This window comes from Pleurodeles waltl, chromosome 2_1 (genome assembly GCF_031143425.1).
Source record: "Pleurodeles waltl isolate 20211129_DDA chromosome 2_1, aPleWal1.hap1.20221129, whole genome shotgun sequence".
Lineage (NCBI taxonomy): Eukaryota > Metazoa > Chordata > Amphibia > Caudata > Salamandridae > Pleurodeles > Pleurodeles waltl.
The window spans coordinates 30,962,637-30,986,438 of record NC_090438.1 but is presented as its reverse complement, the minus strand read 5'-3'; the positions used below and the strand labels follow the sequence as shown (position 1 = coordinate 30,986,438).

General features: G+C 50.8%; 1 protein-coding gene across 2 annotated transcripts in view; it reads left to right on the top strand.

Annotated features, from left to right (window-relative positions):
- The window catches only part of LOC138260564 (excretory canal abnormal protein 6-like), a 137,088-nt gene that overhangs the window by 4,178 nt on the left and 109,108 nt on the right, over nt 1–23,802 (top strand). Inside the window, exon 2 of one of the 2 annotated variants that reach the window (XM_069209172.1) lies at nt 9,785–10,288. The exons of the other annotated variant lie outside the window; for it this stretch is intronic. Coding sequence (XP_069065273.1) covers nt 9,839–10,288 — 450 coding nt within the window. The 5' untranslated portion in view covers nt 9,785–9,838. The remainder of the gene's footprint in view (nt 1–9,784; nt 10,289–23,802) is intronic. 2 annotated transcript variants of the gene reach the window in all.

The following is a 23,802-nucleotide window of genomic DNA, read 5'->3' as shown; positions in this document are numbered from 1 at the left end:
GCAGGTCTCGACTCCCATCAGGGAGAGTACATTGGACCTAGAAGGTGTCACTGCAGACGCCCCCCAGTAGTCTTTCTTTGGGCTTCTCGTTGCCACCATTCCTAGTCCCAGTTGTGTTGGGTTTTGTTCAGCTGCTTTGAGTTCCAACAAGACTACCAGAGATGTCCTAAATGGATTGAGATTAAAGATGACAGGGTTCAAAGGCTTTGGGTTCAAATGTCGCTGGCAGAAAAGGTCTATGGGTTTTGGGGTCAAACATGACTATCAGAGGTACTCTAAATACTCGGGGCTATCTGAGATGTTTTAAGGGGCTACTAAAAATGTTCTAGATACTATGGGTTTGAATGAGGCTACCACAGATGTTCTAAGCACCAACTGTTAGAATGTGACTACCACAGATGTTTTAAGCTCTATAGGTTAGAATGTGGCTACCAGAGATGTTCTAAGCACTATAGGTTAGAATGTGGCTACCACAGATGTTCTAAGCTCTACAGGTTAGAATGTGGCTACCAGAGATGTTCTAAGCACTATAGGTTAGAATGTGGCTAGGTTAGAATGTGGCTAGCACAGATGTTCTAAGCACTATAGGTTAGAATGTGGCTACCACAGATGTTCTAAGCACCATAAGTTAGAATGTGGCTACCGCACATGTCCCAAGCACTATAGGTTAGATAGAATGTTACTACCACATATGTTTTAAGCTCTACAGGTTTGAATGTGGCTACCACAGATGTTCTAAGCACTATAGGTTAGAATGTGGCTAGCACAGATGTTCTAAGCACTATAGGTTAGAATGTGGCTACCACAGACGTTCTAAACATTTTGGGTGTGAATATGGCCACCAGAGGTGCTTTGAAGGCTTTGCGTTTAAACATGGCTTCCTGGCATGCTTTATGCGTTTCATGAGAGAAACTTATGAATAAAGACGTTACCGTGGTGATATTTTCAGGTACCTTTGTTAAATGTAAGTAAGGGGCACCCAGTTGACTGTTTTTATAGATTTTCACAGAAATTGCGTTTTTTTTTCTTACGTTTTTATTTGTAAAAAGAAAAGGAAATACAGAAAACCGGTCTTCTTTTCCACGACTTTCCATGTTGTCTTTTAAGACTTCCAAGCCAATGGTTGTGCAAATTACCATCACGAAGAGCCGAAAAAGTGATGAAAACGTTTTTTCAATAACTCTGTGCACGTGTTCCCGCTATAATGCTGGTGGGTAGTTAAATGTGGCTGTTTGTAATCCTAAAACTCGAGAAGCATCGACCGACGAGTACCCATGTATCCGCTGCACACCTGTACATTTACTGGCTACAACTTTATTTCATCGTGAAACACAAAATAAAAATGAATAAAATAACTAATGTTGGCAAACAAAGTAATTATGGATAATTACAGATGGAAATGTTTAAAAAATAAGTACCGTAAAACCGGGCGCCCTGATTGTAAGAAAGCATTTACTTAGATTAATGCTAAAACCCTACTAATATTTCCACTATGACGCTTTTGTTCTAACAAGTAATGAAGTGGGATGCTAAAGTTATTCACATTAATGTCACTGTGGGTTTTGAATTCGCCCTTTAAATAAACGGAGTGGACCGGAAGTGGCAACTTCCGGTCACGTGACAGAAGGGGGTGCCAGGTATGGGGCTATGAGGCCGCCTGGGCATTTGTGTCATTGAATATCAGGCCCAGACCGTCCCTGCCACCTGTCCCTCGTGCCCTGGGGGGTCACCGGCCTAAGCACCAACTCAGTGTTGCAGCTGCTCTGACCTCCAAACCTCAGCCCAAGAATATCCGGGGTCACGACCTCTCCCAAGGGTGCTGGTGCCAGCCAGGCTGGTGCAGGGTAGTCCTCTCACAGAGGCTCCTCTGGGCCCTGGCAGAGCCCTCCTGGCGCCCCCTTCACTGTGGGTCTGTGGAGCCTCCTGCAGGGAGGGCGGCGCCCTTCCTGTGGCGAGAGTGGCCCAGTGCCCCCAAGTGGCATCGGTGCCTGTGCAGCCCTGCCAGCGTGATGTTCTGCTCCATTCCAGGTTTTTACTTTCACTTCTGGGACTTGTAGTCTTGTATTGTTTCCATTATAAAGCAGGACTGCAACTCCCAGAATGCAAAACAAAAACCTGGACTGGAGCAGCACATCACAATGGACCTGGAAAACTTGGCAGCTATGCCAGGGTAGTACCCTCCTGCTGCTGCCCCTCAGCCGAGGTGGCAAGCCTGTAATTAACATAGAAAAATACCAGCTGCGCTATGCATAGCTCAGACCAGGTTTATTCAGTTTAAATCTCTTTTAGACCCCACAGTAAGTTCAACATTTTTTTAAAATCTGATAAATACATAATGCATTTTTAAAACGATTTTAAACGTGTACCGATATGGAGAGTGAGGCCCTTTCAATGTACCATCAATAACTCTCATAGCAAATTTGTACACAAAAAAAAAACTCCTTAACACATGCAGCCTATGAAGCGACGAGCCCTACACAGCAGGAGTGCATGGGACATGCTGTAAACGGCCCCCACATACACCCACCACTCCGTCCTCTTACAGCGCCTTAAAGCCTGTCCTTGGGAGGGCACTTGCGAAAGGGATTTCTTCCATTTAGACCAGGCGATCGCAAGCTAAATCGCTAAAAGGATTTAGGGCCACATGTACGAATGTTTGAAATTGTGCGTTCCTAATTGCAATTCCATGCGAATCGCGATTTCAAATGTACGAAACTCTGTTGAGTTTCATTTGCGATTCTCAGTGGGTTGTGAATAGACCTGCCTCATTAATATTCATGAGGTAGGTTTCGCTTTGCGACTTATCGGAAATCACAAAAATCACTGGGAGGGTGGCCCGCTGGAGTCAGCAGACCATCATATCTGTGACTGCTTTTAAATACAGCATTTTTTTTAATGCAGCCTGTTTTCCATGAAGGAAAATGGGATACATTTAAAAAATTTTAGGTTTCATTTTTTAAGAATGCTGTTAAAAAATGCTTTTTCCAAATTTGCGACTGGGTTACCACTAATTTGAAATTAGTGCTAAACTGCAATTGGTTTGTGACCTCATTTCAGTCGCAAAACATTCGTATATACCGCTGCGATTCGGTATTAGGAAGGAACGCCCTAAACATGCCCTTTCCTAATACCGAATTGCAAAGCCAAATTGCGAATCGGTAACTGATTACCGAATCGCAATTAAGCTTTGGTACATCCAAAAATGATTTTTATCAGTCGCAAACTGCCGGATTCTGCGAATCGCACCGTTTGTGACGGCTAAAAAGCTTTGTACATCTTTCCTTAGTCTTATAATTTAAACCTCTATTCTGGGGAAAGCCACAGGGTTAACTTTTGCCTCTGCTCCTTTTTAGGTCTCGCCTAAGACAGACCATGTGCTGTCTGTCGAGCGGCATATTGTTAGCTTACAGTAGCCTTAAAACCCACCCGTTGCTTCCTATTGGTTGGCTGTGTTGTTTCTCATACTTGCTTGCTTCTCAGTTGTCAATTTCCCTTGACTTTCCTTTCTCATCTGGTGTTTGCCCTTCCCTGGAGCATAGCCCATCACTCGTGTCCTTCCCTGGCTCTCTTTTCAGGCTTTTGTTTTTTCTTTTCAGATATGTACTCTATGAGAGGGCATGTGTTTTCCAGCCGTCTCCTTTGTGTACTTTGTGTTTCTCCTAATCACCTATGTTTCTCCCCTTTTGCTCCCTCCGTTAGTTGCCGTTCATCCTTTCTCCCACTCGCCCACCTTCTGTTGCTGTTCTCGCTTCCCCGACCCCTCCGTTCCCCGTATACTTCTACATCCCACGCCATGCATTAGCGCTATATTAAAAAAGCGCATTTCATGCAACTTTTTATTTAGTAATCCAGCGTTTGATTGGTAAATGACAAGACAAAAATGTGTGCATCCTTTTGTAGGCGGGCACATCCTTGTTGGCAAGTGTCTACAAAATGACACAACACCCATGTCACAGCACTTTTTTTTACCTTGTTTTCAAGCATGCTACGCAGGAGCCGCGCTGCTGTACCGCATGGCTAAAAATCATTACCAAATTCAATCCGTCTTGTAGTAGAGACCTATTGACTTTGCTAAAGCTTGTTAGATCCAACACTAGCCAGGACCTTTCAATTTTACTAAAATTATTTTTATAATATACTTACTTATGGGATCTTCATAATATGGATAACTATTTTTGCTATCAGCCAGGTTTTGTTTTGTAGACTGTTGACAACCCCAGCCACTTCCCCAATAATACAAGGCCTGATTTAGAGTTTTGCGGAAGGGTACCTGGGTATCATGTCCGCCTCATTCCAGGCACCATGGGATATAATGCACCTTTAAGAAGGCAGGCGGGGTATCTGTTACATTTGTGATGCAAAGTTTTGTAAATAGCACGAGAACAATCAAACGGACAGCAGCCAGTGTCAGACCTATTGGCTTTGCCAGTGCTTGTTATCCTTTATCATCCTTTGTTCAAACCTTTCGCGTAAGGACTTGTATGTAGATGATGCACAACTTGGATTTGGGTCACAACAATTCCTTACATTTTGAAACTAATATAAACTTGGTGCTTACCCCACTCAAAACCTAGGAAGCCTAAACATGCGTTGAGATGAAATCCTGAAAAACCGAGCTCGGGGCAGTTCCCAGTGCTTAATTTGTAAAGCATTGAGTGCCGGCACCCAGGCTGTCTCGCAGGAGTCCACTCCAGCTGGCACCACCCACGCCTGCTGCCAAACGCCAGCATCACCTGCTAACGATCGCACTCGAGCAAGAGTTTATTTCGAGGCTATTCCAGCCCCCCTCAAACTGTGGAGCTCTGTCCAGGAAGAGCTACTTCCGTCCTTTTAATTTTAAAGTTTATTAAATAGTTTCAACGCTACACTAACAAACCCTGCTAGAAACGAGACCAACCTCGCTCCTGTGCGGTGGACTTTACTGAAAAGGTGCTGGTGTTTAGAAATAAGTCCGATGTCGAGCCCCGGCAAACACCGGCACAAATTAAGCATACGTGACTGCCCTAGTCCAGTCTCGAGAGCTCGTGACCTGGATGTCCCAGTTAATTCTCATATGTCCCTCGAGCCGCTAATCGCTGGAGATACAAAATCTCGTTTTTACCTTCTCAGGATATTGAAAATAAGTCTCCCTTTCAGGTCTCATGCCCATGAAGTCTCAGTCCCCAGCACCTCTGTCCCATCTAAGCCTGACTTCCAGATACAGGCTTCAGGCGCCCCCTGAGCCCCACAGATAGGATCTCATTTAATCCCAAGACCCCGGAGTGTGAGTCGGTTACAAAAAGTTACTCCCCCGGGGGAAGAGAGTTCAAAGCGCCTGGTTACTTCTTAAAATCTACTCCGCGTCAGAATAGTCCCACCCCTTCACTCAGACCCCCAAGAACCCTGAATTTACAGTCCCCAAATAACTCGGAAATGGGGAGACGCTTTGCACCCCAGGCTCTTCCTCCAGAGGTCTGTTCCCCGTGCCCCCAGGGCAGAGTCCAAGCTCCCGAGCATCAGAAACCAACGGAACACTTGGCTGTGCGTCAAGAGGGAGACACACACTTTACCCTACAACACTGTTCTTACATGAACCCCCACAAAGGGTCCCCTGAGGGACGGGAGCGCACCCTCTGCGGACATGCACCCCTGGATAAAACTAGAATATCATCTCCCAAGTCCTCTGCCAGGGGTTCCGGGCATTGTCTTCGGATGTACCATGTGTCCAGGGTCACACTCAGTGGCTACGTGTGATCTATGTGGCCTAATAAAAAAGCTAACGGAAGGTAATGCATTGATCTTACAGTCTAAATGTCACGTATTTAGAAAACTGGAGGTAAATCAAGTTTATAAATACATTATTTTCAAAAGTAGAGAGGGCGCCCCGGCCTGAGCCCATCGGGGTACACGTGTGTTTTAGACGGGCACACCGTGGCATTGCCCCTTCCAAGTTCTTGGCCCACTCGCCAAGCTAATGCCACCAGGTGCCCACGTTCTATGGTGTCAAAGTCGCTGTTCACCCAGTGGCATCAGTGCCCGGCGCCCCCACCCGGCGAGGGACGGGGTCACTTCACCTGGACACGGGCCCACCTTGGGGACAGTCCGGCTGGTGTCTGCCGGGGACCTGGCCCGGGCCCACCTCGGGGATAGTCTGGCTGGTGTCTGCCCAGGACCAGGCCCACCTTGGGGACAGTCCAACAGGCGTCTGCCCAGGAGCTGTCACTGGCCCACCTTGGGGACAGTCCGGCTGGTGTCTGCCCAGGAGCTGGACTTGGTCCACCTTGGGTACAGTCCAACAGGCGTCTGCCCAGGAGCTGTCCCTGGCCCACCTTGGAGACAGTCCGGCTGGTGTCTGCCGGGGACCTGGCCCAGGGCCACCTCGGGAACAGTCTGACTGGTGTTTGCCCAGGAGCTGGTCTGGTCCCACCTTGGGGACAGTCCAGCGGGTGTCTGCCCAGGAGCTGGTCCGGTCCCACCTTGGAGACAGTCCGGCGGGTGTCTGCCCTGCAACTGGCCCGGGCCCACCTCGTGGACAGTCCAGCTCGTGTCTGCCGGGGACCTGGCCCGGGCCTAGGTTGGGGACAGTCCGGCTGGTGTCTCCCCAGGAGTTGGTTCGGTGCTACCTTGGGGACAGTCCGGCTGGTGTCTGCCCAGGAGCTGGCCTGGACCCACCTCGGGGACAGTCCGGCTGGTGTCTGCCGGGGACCTGGCCCGGACCCACCTCGCGGACAGTCCGGCTGGTGTCTGCCCAGGAGCTGAACTTGGCCCACCTTGGAGACAGTCCGACTGGTGTCTGCCCAGGAACTGGCCCGGGCCCACCTCGAGGACAGTCTGGCTGGTGTCTGCTAAAGAGCTGGACTTTGTCCACCTTGGAGACTGTCCAGCTGGTGTTATCCAAGGAGCTGGCCTGGACCCACCTCGGGGACAGTCCGGCTGGTGTCTGCCGGGGACCTGGCCCGGACCCACCTCGGGGACAGTCCGGCTGGTGTCTGCCCAGGAGCTGGCCAGGGTGCACCTCGGGGACGGTCCAGCTTGTCTCTGCCCAGGACCTGGCCCGATCCCTCCTTTGGGGCAGCCCGGCTGGTGTCTGCCCAGGAGCTTCCCCCAGGCCCATCTTGGGCTGGTGTCTGCCCAGGAGCTGGCCCGGGCCCAGAAATACCTGCAGTTGTAAAACAACATATTTTTACAGGTTCTGCCTCCATAGAGGGAATGTTTGTGAAAGGCTCAGTTTATTCCAGTTGACTGAGTCCCAATGGCCATTCTGAATGAGAGGTGTTACTAGCCATGAACAACCGGGAGATTTGTAAAGAGGTATTTAAACTCTGAAGAGTGCCAGCGTAAAGCGCACTGAAGCAGGGTGGAGTAATGAGGTGGAGCGGTGTGCCTTCCCCTGGGCTCAGAGGAGCCTGGCATTCACCGCACAGTGCACGCTGGCGTGTACTGGGGGGGCTGGAAGGGTGGGGGCCGCGTTCATTCCTGGGGGCCGGATTTGTAGCAGTGCAGCAGTTTTAAAAGCAGCACTGCAGAGTTCCTTGTATATCCAGGGGTTTTCAGGCAACAATGAAAGTGTACAACACCCCTGGGGTTGATGCACCTGCTGGAGAGAGGTCAGGGTTGTGTCTAGTGGCAGTTTTGACTCATCTAAGGTAGCACAAAGGGTTAGTGTGCCGGCTGCAGGGACGTGTACTATGTAACGTGCATAGCTCAGTGGGTTACTGCCCTTGTCACAGAGATCCCTTTGTTACTTCGCAGTTCATAAGTTAGGAGTATATTCTAGCACAGTGAGCTATGCAATGCCACCCAAGACCTGCATGGTACAGGCTCGAAAGGTATGTTTGTTCCCAGTCTTCGATTATCTTAAGTTTGCTAAAAAGGCTTTACGTGAGTAGAAGTAAATGATTAGTAAAGTCAGCCCCAACTACTGTGTTACGTTCTGAATACTTGCGCAGACCAAGCACTGGTAAAGAATGCCACCAGTATGGATGACGTGAATCCTACGCCCCCTAGTCCCCTTTGTCAACATTACCTATACACTGATCTACGCATGTTGGATTCATTCTCTCTGTATGTGTGTGATGTGAAGTGCTCTGACACCCTACGCCGGTAACAATAAAACAAATGAAAAGAGTGAGAGGCGCTATGGAGAGACGAGGGGCGCTGCTAGAGGGTGATGGTGAGGGAATCATTGAAGAGCCCAATAAAGGCTGCCACATCCTGGTCCAATGTAAGGTCATCATTGACGATGCTTTACAAATGAATACACTTGAATAAATAATGAAAAACGTGTTGTAGAATGCACACTTTTTGCCATTTTTCCCCAAATGTTCTTGGTGGGGGAGACCCAACCCCGCAGGCCCCATTGTAGTGGTCAGGCTCACTCGCTCTGCACCCTATGGGGGCTGACTTGACAAAATTTGCCAGGGCTGCTTTGGGTTCCCAGTCCAGCCCTGGATGGAGGCACCGGACAGACCCCGCCTCTCAGAAAGGAGCGGTAGCGATTGGTTTGGACACATCATTTACACATTGGGTGTGACTGCCCCCACAGCTCCTTTGGAAGCTGCAGTCTGAGATAACCAGCAGCGCGCCCCTGTGGTCTAGATACACGTTTGTACCTCTTAAGGGACTGCCCCCCGCAGGGGATGGAGTCACGGTTCAAGCAGAAGCTGACCAATGGACGAGATCCCCCCACCCCCATGTGGTGGGCGCGACAACTCCTCCTCTGAGAACCTCCATGTCTAAGTAGTAGCTGGAGTCAGGTCCACAATGGGTGGTGGTGGGAGGAGGTCTCTCCAGTGACATCATCACTGTGCCCCAGGCGAGGAGGTCTCGCAGACTTACTTTCATCCAGGGTACCAGAGGGTAAGGCTGCACCCGCCTCCATGAGGGGACGAGGCAGGATTCCGGTGGGTCCTTGAGTGGCTGATGCCAGGTTCCTGGAGTCTCCTGGTCCCCTGAGCCCCAGCTGAACTCGATTTACACACCCTGAGAGCGTTGAGTTTTACCTCTCATGCTACAAGATCATTGTGTCCAGAATATTGACTACCACAATATTGTAACACTCGTACAAATAGACACGTATAGATTCGTCACACTTAACTCCACACGACATACCTTGAGGATATGTGTGTCACCAATGGGCATAGATGTGGCGTTAGAATTGTGACTCCACACTTAGGTATGTATCCTTACCTTCACAATGTTGTGATAATAGGTATTGTGAATACAGCAATTTATAAGACACAATTTGTAGGTCGAGCATAGCAGCACGCAAGCGCTGCTTTTCCAATGTGTTGTTTTGTATCTGGGCTTTTAACCACGCTCACTGCACGCCCATCACTATCACTCGTCCATGGGCTTGCCCTTCAAAAATTCTTTATTTACATTGGTAAATGCTTTACGTTTGTCCTTTCTTGGGGCAGTTTAGTTACCACCTTGGACATGGCTAATTGCACTTTTGCCGATATGTTTGACTGCGAGCGAACTTCCTTTTCCTTTTGTGTCTCTCCTTCACACTGATGCCGTGGCGCTTTGAATCAGCTCGCTTATGTGAAACTTTATTACTTTTCATTTTCAATTTGTGTGGCAAGAAAAGTCCAGTTAGGAGTTCACAACGCTAATAGCCCTAGCTCGAGCAAATGTGAGACTCATTGCATTGCAAATGCTTGTTGTTGTCAGTAGCCTGGCAAACCGCCGTCTCTGTCCTGGCGACAAGCAGGCCATATACCGGATTATTACTAAGCGAATGCGTAATTCACAAGGATGCAATGTGCCCTGTGCCATTCCTCACTCTTCCTCTCTCTTACAGGACTGCATTTGACACTGGAGCAGGGCCCGGGGGGCCCCTCTGCCAGGAGGCGTCATGCTGATCAACCTGACCATGGGAGCCAAGGAGATCCACTTTCTGGACAATTCTATGGAGGACTATAATGGGGCAGTGACCCACGGCATGGTGGGAGACCCTGCTGCTGCTCCACCCCACCCACCATTCACCCTGGATTGTCCACCTCCACCACCCGCGCCTCCCCCTCCCCCACCCAGTGCCCCGCCTACCCCGGAGACCTGCCTCTTTCAGAAGTTTGGTGCCCGGCGCAGATCCAAGCTGCGGAACTTTAACTGGGACGCTATCCCTCAGGAGCGCGTGCAGGGCAGGCGCAGCCTATGGAGCATCGAGCAGAGCTTGGAGGACCTCCAGATCGACACCGGGAGGATCGAGGAACTGTTCGCTCGGCGGGAGGAGGACCCTGTCGCTCGCCACGGATCCTGGAGGGCGCAGAGAACACAATCACTGGCAGAGGCTCCAGTCCAGAAGGTGAGTGACCCCTGCTGGACAATCCTCACACGAGGCCAGCGGATGGTATTGTATGCGTGACGCCTGCTGGACAATCCTCAAACTAGGCTAGCGGATGGTATTGTATGCGTGACGCCTGCTAGACAATCCTCACACTGAGGCCAGCGGATGGTATTGTATGTGTGACGCCTGCTAGGCAATCCTCATACTGAGGCCAGCGGATGGTATTGTATGCGTGACGCCTGCTGGACAATCCTCAAACTAGGCCAGCGGATGGTATTGTATGCGTGACGCCTGCTAGGCAATCCTCACACTAGGCTAGCGGATGGTATTGTATGCGTGACGCCTGCTGGACAATCCTCATACTGAGGCCAGCGGATGGTATTGTATGCGTGACGCCTGCTAGGCAATCCTCATACTGAGGCCAGCGGATGGTATTGTATGCGTGACGCCTGCTAGACAATCCTCACACTGAGGCCAGCGGATGGTATTGTATGCGTGATGCCTGCTGGACAATCCTCACCCTGAGGCCAGCGGATGGTATTGTGAGTGACACCTTCTGGTGTTGTGCCTGATGTACTGCTCAGTGAGTGCTCTACCGTAATGTCCTGATTACTTAATGGTAATCTTCTTTACCTTTAGTCCTACTGGTCCTCGTAAGATTCATTAAACAATGAGTTGTGGTCACCCCATAGCATAATGACTGGGACAAGCGAAGTAGAGATAATGGGTAATTCAGCGAGGTACACAAGCTGCACCCTGACCTGTAACACCCCGGCTATCTAATAGTATATCACATACACAGCTCTGCCTGGGCACAACATTCCTGATCCAGAGCGCCCAAATAGTGCAGTATTTGAACCCCACTCAGCTCACCCAGCGGACATCACGTCTGACCTGCAGCAGTCTCTACCTTGCTAGGTCGAAGCCTGATCTCCTAAAGACGTCCTGTGGACATTCGGAAAGTGTCCTTAGGAATGCATTCTGCGCTATGTTTACCATTGGCTTTGTGGATTGTAAGTCCCATTTGCTTGCTTTCTATTTGCTGGCTTCATTTATTTTAGGCTGTCCAGCCCAAATGAGTTCATCCCATGGAGCATTGTCTGTTTACTAGGGCTCATTGTATTCTTCCACGAAAGTGTCCATGAGTGCTCGTTTCCTGTAAACAAGCTTTTACATTGTGTCCTTATCTTGTCAAAATTTGCTATGCATTCAAAGATAGAGGTCCAGTGTCAAGCTTTGTCTCTCTGAGGGAGCTTGGTGTTTACTTTTCTTTCTCTGACTTCAAAGTTTGAGGATTTATATGACAATCCTGCTGGGTACCAATTTGAGAAGAAAGGCTGTACAGTGTTAATTTCTTCTAGCAGGCAACAACATTTATCTGTAAATGACCTGTGCAAATAATTCAGAATATATCAGACTTAGGGAAGCACAAATGAAGCACTTTTTATTGTAAATCTGTAGTGTGGAGGAAACAAATATTCTAATATGATCAAAACAAATCAATACACTTGGTGATGCCATTTGCACACATTATCGTTTGTGCACTGTATACTTTTATCAGTAAAACTGTGTGTCTGTGCAAATGTAATGGCCATGTCAGTTGAAAATGTGCTGTCTGTAATGGCAACTTGCTTTCACACCATGCATATGCCCCTCTACACAACTCCACTCGACTTCACTGCACGACACTCCACGGCACACTATGACTTTCTACTCCCCTCTCCGCCACGCCACTCCACTCCGCTTCACTCAACTCTCACACTCCACTCCACTCTTCTACACCCTACTCAACTCCACTCTACGCCACTCTCTGACTCTAACACGCCATTCCATGAAATGCCACTTCACTCTACTTCATTCTACCACACTCCACTCCACTCTTCTACACCCTACTCAACTCCACTCTACGCCACTCTCTGACTCTAACACGCCATTCCATGAAATGCCACTTCACTCTACTTCATTCTACCACACTCCACTCCACTCTTCTACACCCTACTCAACTCCACTCTACGCCACTCTCTGACTCTAACACGCCATTCCATGAAATGCCACTTCACTCTACTTCATTCTACCACACCCCACTCTACTCTCGCCAATACGCTGTACGATCCTCCTCTCCACTCTGACACTCCACTCTACTCCATTCCACTCTACAACACTCTAGGCCACTCCACTCTACCACATTCCATGCCAATTAACTCCACAGCACTCCATTCCATGCCGTTCTGCGCTATACCCCTCCACTCTGTGCTCCTTCACTTTAAGACACAACACTCTACTCCACTACACAGTACTGCCACTCTACTCTACGACCATCCACTCTACTCTGACACTCTACAAAAATCTACTCTGAGACACTCTGTGACACTCTACGCCACTGCACCCTGTCGCTTTACTCTACTCAGTGCTACGCCACTCTACACCCCTCCATGACATTGTACTCCACAACACACTACGGCCCGCTACTCCCCTCCACTGTAAGCCACACTATATCACTCCACTCTGTATTGCACAACACTCCACTCTAATCCACAACACTCCACCCTGCGACACTCTACAACACTCCATGGCACTCTATGCCAGTCCACTCCACCAGACACTACTCCACTCTGTGCCACTCACTCTCCACTCTCCTGTTTGCCACAAACTCCACGCACAACATCAGCCACACTGGTGTACAACATGGCTACAACATGGCTCTTGCATAGGCGAGGCCTATTGGCTTTGCCAGTGGTCATGTTTTCTAGTTCCTAGAAGCTGATGAGTCCATTGTAGGCACAGACGCTACACCTGACTCTGTCTCTTACAGACCCATAGATACCCTGGAGTGGATCCAGGGTCAGTGTCGCTCCAGGCGCCGCAAGGAGCTCAGTGTGGGCCTCTGCCCCGCCTGAACACCTCGGTGGCTGCTGTCCCCCTAGATGAAGACCACTGCCCAGGGTCCACCTGCCTCTGTTCCTAATGCAATGTAGTCACTTTTCCTCGCTTTTCTTGAACGAACTCCTGGTCCACTCATTATTCTAACAGTTAAAAATATATATAGTCATCATTGTTGCCCTTGAATTCAAGGCTCGCTGGCCCAGAAATGTCATCAAAGTGCTGATATGAAGCAAGTAACAAGTTACCCCCAGTCCCGATGCATGCCGGGCCTTCCTCCCCGGAAGTCCTGCTTCAGGGTGTTAACATTTCCGGTCTGGCAACGAGGGGACAGGCTCGGGCCCACTGCCCTATCCTCCCGGCGCATGCGCAGAGGCAGGCAGCGAGCACTGACGTAGCTTCAGTTGGACGTCAAACGTCACCACGCACAGCCTCCCTGTGCACGTGCTGTAGGAAGGAATGCGCCGGGCGGGAATGCTGCCGCCCCAACAATACCGCAGCTGCCCCGTCCCGGCAGAAGCTGCTCTTTACAAGCCTCCATCCTGCGCCCTCAGCCCTGGCAGCGCCCAGTGCCTGACTCAAGCCAGCAGGCCGGGGGCTTGGAACGTGCTGCAGCAGAAATACAGGCATGCAAGCCGGACCACATCGTGGTCAGCAGGGCCGTGAAGTGAGCGATGACCAGCGGGCGCAGCGGGCGCAATCGCAGGAGCACGATGTGCCCAAACTATTTTAATTAATGAAAAAACGTTCCCCTACTTTTTATTTAAAGACAACTGCCCAGGACGGTAAAGTCCAACAATGGAAATGCCTCAGCCTGAGTTTCATTCAGGGAGTCTCCTGTGCTGTGAGACCGGGGGAGGGGTGGGCATGCCAGGGGGCCTCCTCGCCTAAAGAAATGGAAATGCGCACAACTGGTTACTCTGCAAATGGATAGAGGACTTGGGAGCTGGGGGTTTAATTGATCGAATCCCATGAAACTTTTCGATGACAAAGATTTATTCTTTTTGACTGGTGGTGCACGGGAGTTACCAGCGGAGCTGTGCAGTGTGCCAGTGTGCGCCTTCCAGGGCAGTCATATAAAAATAAATCCTCCTACAGTCTGAGTATTACTAAAACCTATATTTGGAAGCATCGCTTTTTTTCTGAAACCTTGTGGCATATTTGATAGCAGCCTGTCCTGTGCTGTGTGTAATGCAAGTTTAACATAATGAGTTACACATTCTCAGTGCTTTCTGTCACAGGCCGGCCCTCGTGGCACTATCCATACACAAGCCACTGCATGAAGCAAGAATATATTCTGCGGCTCTCTGGTTACACACAGACTTCTGCAGTGCAATAACTAATAGAGGTTTAATAATATACACTAGTGCGCCGACCACTGATTAACTTAATGTTTTTAAATTCATTTTTCATTTAAGCTGCAAGTTATTTTATATGTAGCTACGTGAAGGACAAAAACCAAAAAATGTACACAATATTTTGATTTTGTATTTTTTTACTCTCACCTTTGACAAGCCCCACTCTCACTAACCCCGCCCCTATTGCACGCAGCATCACAGTTCCCATACCTGTTTTAATGCTCTTCGACCACTGGCTATGACTGATCCATGGACCTCAGTTAGGGGTCGCCAGGGGTCGCAGCTGCAACCCCTGGCTTGCCATTTGCCTCACCCGGCCTCAGATGTAACAAAATGAGAGCCTGGAACACAGGGGGAAACTCACCCTGATGGGCATGTTTGGGGCTCCACGTTCCTGGTTTCCTGTCAGTTTTGTATTACCCAAAGAGTGAGTAGCATTATTCACTATTTGTGTAATGAAAACATTGAGTAACTGGAATATGACCTTAGATGGGTTAAAAAAAAAAATGCTTTTCCATGAATGTTGTGTGCATGCTTGTGGGTGTGTGTGTTTATGTGAGAGAGGGTGTGTGAATGTGTGTTTATGTGTAAGCATAAGTCAAAGTAAAGGTCAGATGGCGTGAGTGATGTCACTTCCCCTGGCAGTTTGGTGACTTGGGGCCCACGGAGTGATCTTGAGTGGAGGTGTGCTCACTATAGGTTGGCCTCTGACTGCCACAGCATCCTGTCTTCCGTCACTGGCTGAACGTGTGACGCTGTCTGGACAGGACAGGTTGATCTGCTGAGACTGTGGCGACCTCTTGTGGCTGCCTCAGGCCTGGGCGAAGGAGCTCCGTGTTTGTTGAGAAGGATCTGACCCCAGCAAGGAGTCATGTAATGTGTGTAATACATCTATTGTTACTGTATCATCGTCAGTGTTATTGTTACATTATCAGCTTTCATTTTACAGGTAGAACAGCTACAATGTAACAGGTAAAGAGCTGTGTACGAAAGGATGTGACCTCACTCCTGACTGACATCCCAGTGTCCGCTAGGTCTTAAAAGGAGCTTCCCGCGGTTCCTTTGGTGTCTGATAGAAGAGTTATCACATGTTCAGGGCACCGAGAGGCAGAACATGTGATGTATTCCTGTTATTTTAACAGACTCTTGTCCAAAGGCCCCAGGAAGGACTTCATGTGTCACCAGTGGAGGGCATCCCCGGAGTCTGTGCTTGTATGTGAGCGACAGGAGACTCTACACTCCGCCAACACAGTGGCACCTGGGTCATGGGTGGACGCGAGCCACGCGTGAGGCGATGCTTGTCCCATGGCGCAAACCCTGCTCTTCCACAAGATGCTGAACCTTTGGGGGCCAAGTGCCTTCTACATGAGGGTCTGAGGACAAGTTCGCCTCCGGGGAGGAGGCTGCAGGGTTTCACGACGACGAGGAACCCAAATTATATATCATTTTAGAGAAAGGACCATCTGCTTTGTGGTAAAGATGAGGATCTGCTGTGGTTACTAACGAGGAGACCACCATACCCAGACCTCAGGGTTTCTCCATGTCTCATGGTGACGAAGTGCAAATATGTCCAAGAGCAACAGGCTGTCTGCTCGAAGGATCCGACTCTCGCTTCTTCCACCTCGAAAGAGGAGTGATCAGCCCTTAAAGAGTAAACACGACATACAGACGCTGACATCTCTCCTTGCTGGAGTCTCTCAAATACAACTCATGCCAGCTTCAAAGAAGTCTGACATTTCAGACTAGAAAAAGCATGTCCCGGGTGAAAAAAAGTATAATTGAAAGGGCTCAAGGGCCTCTAAGACCAGGATCGCAAACCTGGGCATCAGTGGGAACATCTCTAGCTGGGGAGCGGGCCAGAGATATATTCACTCCAGGTCTCTTCCTTGGTACCCAAACTGCACCCAAGCCTGCTGCAGCCGAGCACGCTCTACACAAGCACGCTGCACCCAAGCTCGCTGCACCTGAGCACGCCACACCCACGCATGCTCTACACAAGCACGCTGCACCCAAGCTCGCTGCATGTGAGCACGCCACACCCACGCATGCTCTACACAAGCACGCTACGTCCAAGCTCGCTGCACCTGAGCACGCCACACCCACGCATGCTTTACACAAGCACGCTGCACCCAAGCTCGCTGCACCTGAGCACGCCACACCCACGCATGCTTTACACAAGCACGCTGCACCCAAGCTCGCTGCACCTGAGCACGTCACACCCACGCATGCTCTACACAAGCACGCTGCACCCAAGCTCGCTGCACCTGAGCACGCCACACCCACGCATGCTCTACACAAGCACGCTGCACCCAAGCTGGCTGCACCTGAGCACGCCACACCCACGCATGCTTTACACAAGCACGCTGCACCCAAGCTCGCTGCACCTGAGCACGCCACACCCACGCATGCTCTACACAAGCACGCTGCACCCAAGCTCGCTGCATCTGAGCACGCCACACCCACGCATGCTCTACACAAGCACGCTACGTCCAAGCTCGCTGCACCTGAGCACGCCACACCTACGCATGCTTTACACAAGCACACTGCACCCAAGCCTGCAGCAGCCAAGCACGCTCTACACAAGCACACTGCACCCAAGCTTGCTGCACCTGAGCACGCCACACCCACGCATGCTCTACACAAGCACGCTGCACCCAAGCTCGCTGCACCTGAGCACGCCACACCCACGCATGCTCTACACAAGCACGCTGCACCCAAGCTTGCTGCACCTGAGCACGCCACACCCACGCATGCTCTACACAAGCATGCTACGCCCAAGCTCGCTGCACCTGAGCACGCCACACCTACGCATGCTTTACACAAGCACACTGCACCCAAGCCTGCGGCAGCCGAGCACGCTCTATACAAGCATGCTGCACCCAAGCTCGCTGCACCTGAGCACGCCACACCCACACATGCTCTACACAAGCACGCTAAACCCAAGCTCGCTGCATCTGAGCACGCCACACCCACGCATGCACCCTCTACACAAGCACGCTACACTCAAGCTCACTGCACCTGAGCACGCCACACCCACGCATGCTCTACACAAGCACGCTGCACCCAAGCTCGCTGCACCTGAGCACGCCACACCCACGCATGCTTTACACAAGCACGCTGCACCCAAGCTTGCTGCACCTGAGCATGCCACACCCACGCATGCTTTACACAAGCACGCTGCACACAAGCTTGCTGCAAATGAGCACGCCACACCCACGCATGCTCTACACAAGCATGCTGCACCCAACCTCGCTGCATCTGAGCACGCCACACCCACGCATGCCCTACACAAGCACGCTGCACCCAAGCTCGCTGCATCTGAACACGCCACACCCACGCATGCTTTACACAAGCACGCTGCACACAAGCTCGCTGCATCTGGGCACGCCACACCCACGCATGCTCTACACAAGCACGCTGCACTCAAGCTCGCTGCACCTGAGCACGCCACACCCACGCATGCTCTACACAAGCACACTGCACCCAAGCTCGCTGCACCATGCATCTGAGCACGCCACACCCATGCATGCTTTACACAAGCACACTGCATACAAGCTCACTGCATCTGAGCATGCCACACCCACGCATGCTCTACACAAGCACGCTGCACCCAAACTCGCTGCATCTGAGCACGTCACACCCACGCATGCTCTACACAAGCACGCTGCACCCAAGCTCGCTGCATCTGAGCACGCCACACCCACGCATGCTCTACACAATCACGCTGCACCCAAGCTCGCTGCATCTGAGCACGCCACACCCACGCATGCTCTACACAAGCACGCTGCACCCAAGCTCGCTGCATCTGAGCACGCCACACCCACGCATTCTCTACACAATCACGCTACACCCAAGCTCGCTGCATCTGAGCACGCCACACCCACGCATGCTCTACACAATCACGCTGCACCCAAGCTCGCTGCATCTGAGCACGCCACACCCACGCATGCTCTACACAAGCACGCTGCACCCAAGCTCGCTGCATCTGAGCACGCCACACCCACGCATTCTCTACACAATCACGCTACACCCAAGCTCGCTGCATCTGAGCACGCCACACCCACGCATGCTTTACACAAGCACGCTGCACACAAGCTCGCTGCATATGAGCACGCCACACCCACGCATGATCTACACAAGCACACTGCACCCAAGCTCGCTGCATCTGAGCACGCCACACCCACGCATGCTCTACACAAGCACGCTGCACCTGAGCACGCCACACCCACGCATGTCTACACAATCACGCTGCACCCAAGCTCGCTGCATCTGAGCATGCCACACCCACGCATGTTCTACACAAGCACGCTGCACCCAAGCTCGCTGCATCTGAGTATGCCACACTCACGCATGCACCCTCTACACAAGCATGCCGTACCCAAGCATGTTCTACACAAGCATGCCGTACTCTAGTACACTCTACACAAGCACGCTGCATCCAAGCATGCTGCAGCCGAGCACACTGCACTCGAGCATGCCTCACCCAAGAATGCTGCACCTGACCATGTTCTACAGAAGAACGCTACAGCCGAGCACGCTCTACCCAAGCATGTAGCACCGCAGTCAAAGGGAGATACAAGGACTTCATGGCCAAGGGATGCCGAAATGACTTTTACACCAGTGCGTCACACACATTTTAGGACATATTACATTACAACCAAAGACACCAGGGCCGGTGGCATTTTTATTAGTATTTACACCCAAAGTCCCCGAAAAGAATTAGTTTCTGAGACCAAAGAGGACGTCTCTGCAGGATAAGAGTTGATGTGAATGATTTGAGTGTGTATCCTGCAGACGAGGACGGCCATCCGCTGTTCGTCTCTTCTCTACAAGGTGACTTGGGCGGTTCCACCACAAGGAACATCAGATCCGTTCTGAGTAGCCTGCATAGATACTCACAAACATTTTCCCAGGGGCCACGAAGTATGGTCTGTGGTGAGCCCGAGGGCCACATCGATCCTAGCAGGATGGGAGTGGGGCTCTGTGGGTGGTTAACTGCTGCAGAATACTTTATTTGCGTCTTTTTCCTTACTCCAGTTAGCCTGTAAATAAAAGCTTCCTTATTTATTTAACAACTTTCTGAATGTGAGTGCTGTCAGAAATAAACAATAGCCCAGTGCTGCTGTTAATCTGGGGGCACATGAGAAGGTTTGGAGGGCCGCAGGCGCCCCCGGGCCGTACTTCGAGTATGGCGAGGAAGAGGACGGACCTTGTGTAGGAAAGTACCATCTTGCCTGGCATGTTACCCCCATATTTCACTGTATATATGTTGTTTTAGTCTATGTGTCACTGGGACCCTGCCAGCCAGGGCCCCAGTGCTCATAAGTATGTGCCCTGTATGTGATGCCTAACTGTCTCACTGAGGCTCTGCTAACCAGAACCTCAGTGGTTATGCTCTCTCTTTACTTCCACATTTGTCACTAACAGGCTAGTGACTAAATGTACCAATTCACATTGGCATACTGGTACACCCATATAATTCCCTAGTATATGGTACTGAGGTACCCAGGGTATTGGGGTTCCAGGAGATCCCTATGGGCTGCAGCATTTCTTTTGCCACCCATAGGGAGCTCTGACAATTCTTACACAGGCCTGCCACTGCAGCCTGAGTGAAATAACGTCCACGTTATTTCACAGCCATTTACCACTGCACTTAAGTAACTTATAAGTCACCTATATGTCTAACCTTCACCTGGTGAAGGTTGGGTGCAAAGTTACTTAGTGTGAGGGCACCCTGACACTAGCCAAGGTGCCCCCACATTGTTCAGGGCAAATTCCCCGGACTTTGTGAGTGCGGGGACACCATTACACGTGTGCACTGTGCATAGGTCAGTACCTATGTACAGCGTCACAATGGTAACTCCGAACATGGCCATGTAACATGTCTAAGATCATGGAATTGTCCCCCCAATGCCATTATGGCATTGGGGGGACAATTCCATGATCCCCCGGGTCTCTAGCACAGAACCCGGGTACTGCCAAACTGCCTTTCCGGGGTCTCCACTGCAGCTGCTGCCAACCCCTCAGGCAGGTTTCTGCCCTCCTGGGGTCCAGGCAGCCCTGGCCCAGGAAGGCAGAACAAAGGACTTCCTCTGAGAGAGGGTGTAACACCCTCTCCCTTTGGAAATAGGTGTGAAGGCTGGGGAGGAGTAGCCTCCCCCAGCCTCTGGAGATGCTTTGATGGGCACACATGGTGCCCATCTCTGCATAAGCCAGTCTACACCGGTTCAGGGATCCCCCAGCCCTGCTCTGGCGCAAAACTGGACAAAGGAAAGGGGAGTGACCACTCCCCTGACCTGCACCTCCCAGGGGAGGTGCCCAGAGCTCCTCCAGTGTGTCCCAGACCTCTGCCATCTTGGAAGCAGAGGTGTTTGTGGCACACTGGACTGCTCTGAGTGGCCAATGCCAGAAGGTGACATCAGATGCTCCTTCTGATAGGCTCTTACCTCTCTTGGTAGCCAATCCTCCTTCCTAGGTAGCCAAACCTCCTTTTCTGGCTATTTAGGGTCTCTGCTTTGGGGATCCCACCAGATAACGAATGCAAGAGCTCACCAGAGTTCCTCTGCATCTCCCTCTTCACGTTCTACCAAAGGATCGACCACTGATGGCTCAGGACGCCTGCAAAACCGCAACAAAGTAGCAAGACGACTACTAGCAACCTTGTATCGCTTCATCCTGCCGGCTTTCTCGACTGTTTCCAGGTGGTGCATGCTCTGGGGGTAGCCTGCCTCCTCTCTGCACCAGGAGCTCTGAAGAAATCTCCAGTGGGTCAACGGAATCTTCCCCCTGCAACCGCAGTCAACAAAAGACTGCATCACCAGTCCTCTGGGTCCCCTCTAAGCACGATGAGCGCGGTCCCTGGAACTCAGCAACTCTGTCCAAGTGACTCCCACAGTCCAGTGACTCTTCAGTCCAAGTTTGGTGGAGATAAGTCCTTGCCTTCCCACACTAGACTGCATTGCTGGGTACCGCATGATTTGCAGCTGCTCTGGCCCCTGTGCACTCTTCCAGGATTTCCTTCGTGCACAACCAAGCCTGGGTCCCCGACACTCTAACCTGCAGTGCACAACCTTCTGAGTTGTCATCCGGCGTCGTGGGACTCCCTTTGACTTCAGGTAGACTCCGGTTCACTTTTCTTCTAAGTGCCTGTTCAGGTACTTCTGCGGGTGCTGCCTGCTTCTGTGAGGGCTCCCTGACTTGCTGGGCGCCCCTTCTGTCTCCTCATCCAAGTGGCGACATCCTGGTCCCTCCTGGGCCACAGCAGCATCCAAAAATCCTAACCGCGACCCTTGCAGCTAGCAAGGCTTCTTTGCGGTCTTTCTGCGTGGGAACACCTCTGAAAGCTTTTTCACGACATGGGACATCCATCCTCCAAAGGGGAAGTTCCTAGTCCTCTTCGTTCTTGCAGAACATCAAGCTTTTTCCAACAGGTGGCAGCTTCCTTGCACCCTCAGCTGGCATTTCTTGGGCTCCTGCCCACTCTCGACGCTGTCGCGACTCTTGGACTTGGTCCCCTTGTCTTACAGGTACTCAGGTCCAGAAATCCACTGTTGTTGCATTGCTGGTGTTTGTTCTTCCTGCAGAATCCCCCTATCACGACTTCTGTGCTCTCTGGGGGTAGTAGGCACACTTTACACCTACCTTTCAGGGTCTTGGGGTGGGCTATTTTTCTAACCCTCACTGTTTTCTTACAGTCCCAGTGACCCTCTACAAGCTCACATAGGTTTGAGGTCCATTCGTGGTTCGCATTCCACTTTTGGGGTATATGGTTTGTGTTGCCCCTATACCTATGTGCTCCTATTGCAATCTACTGTAACTTTACATTGCTTGCATTACTTCCTTTTGCTATTATCTGCATAATTTTGGTTTGTGTACATATATCTTGTGTATATAACTTATCCTCTTACTGAGGGTACTCACTGAGATACTTTTGGCATATTGTCATAAAAATAAAGTACCTTTATTTTTAGTACTTCTGTGTATTGTGTTTTCTTATGATATTGTGCATATGACACCAGTGGTATAGTAGGAGCTTTACATGTGTCCTAGTTCAGCCTAAGCTGCTTTGCCATAGCTACCTTCTATCAGCCTAGCTGCTAGAAACACCTCTTCTACACTAATAAGGGATAACTGGACCTGGTAGAGTGTAAGTACCCCTTTGTACCCACTACAAGCCAGGTCAGCCTCCTACACCTGGACGTTGCTCCTCAGCGGCAGGGGGTGCTGTAGCCAACTGCAGAGTGGGCGGTAGAAGCAGGCTCCTGTAGAGGAGGACTCTGTAAGACCCAGGGTTGGCACCAGCACCACATGCAGGAAGTGTCCCTGGAACCTACAAACCATGGCAGGGCCTCCCCCGACAAGGACCGCGGGGCCGGGCCCTACAAGCCTCGCAGTTGGTGCAGAGCCTGTCACTTGTGCTTAAGTCTCTGACATTCCTCAGGGAGGGGAGATCACATCCATTCTCAAGGGTTTGGCTGCAACTTAAGGAACACGCATCACTAAAAGGAAACACAACGAGTGTGCAGGTCACCTAAAGGAGATATGTGACGGAGAGGGAGACCGAGGCAACAAGAGGAAAAGGCGGGAAGACAAATAACTGCTGTCAGCAGGTGTGCTGAGTGACGACCAGAAGCAGGTCACCTCCAGCGCAAGCCCCCGACTGTGCCAAGCACTGATAGCGCAGCTGGGGTGGGAGCCCTAGCGCCCAGACGCAGGGCCGCCACCAGCAGCTGCCCCAGGCCTCACAGGACCCGGGAAGTACTCCTCAAAACTCAGGTACACACATCAAAATGGAACTTAACAATACACCCTCGGTATGTACACAGGCGTTACCATGTTAACAAAAACAAAACCTCAAAATGACACTAGTGGAATAATCCATTCTACAAAACAGCATCACTGCCCATATTTTCGAGTGGGTTGATGATTTGAATATGTGCAGCTCCTGTTAAATACCAGAAGGTCAAACTTGTGGATTATTATAGAGAGGAAATTAATGCTAAATGCTGAGATATGTGGACTTTGGGTCAGTAGGCACCAGAATCCTCATTTTATTCTCCAAAAACTTGTGATAGGCGATAATTATTGCAGCAGATAGATATCCCACACGTTGGTTTTTATTGTGTGTGTTAATTATTGGATAACATAGAGGCCAGCTTGTAATGAGGGCCAGTGTCTGTAACCTGCTCTGTGCATCATGAACTCACCAAGCCAGACAAAGAGGAACCAATCGCAGGCAGGCGGAACTAATCGCAGGCAGGCGGTACTCATCACCTGAAGCGATATCCTCTCGCG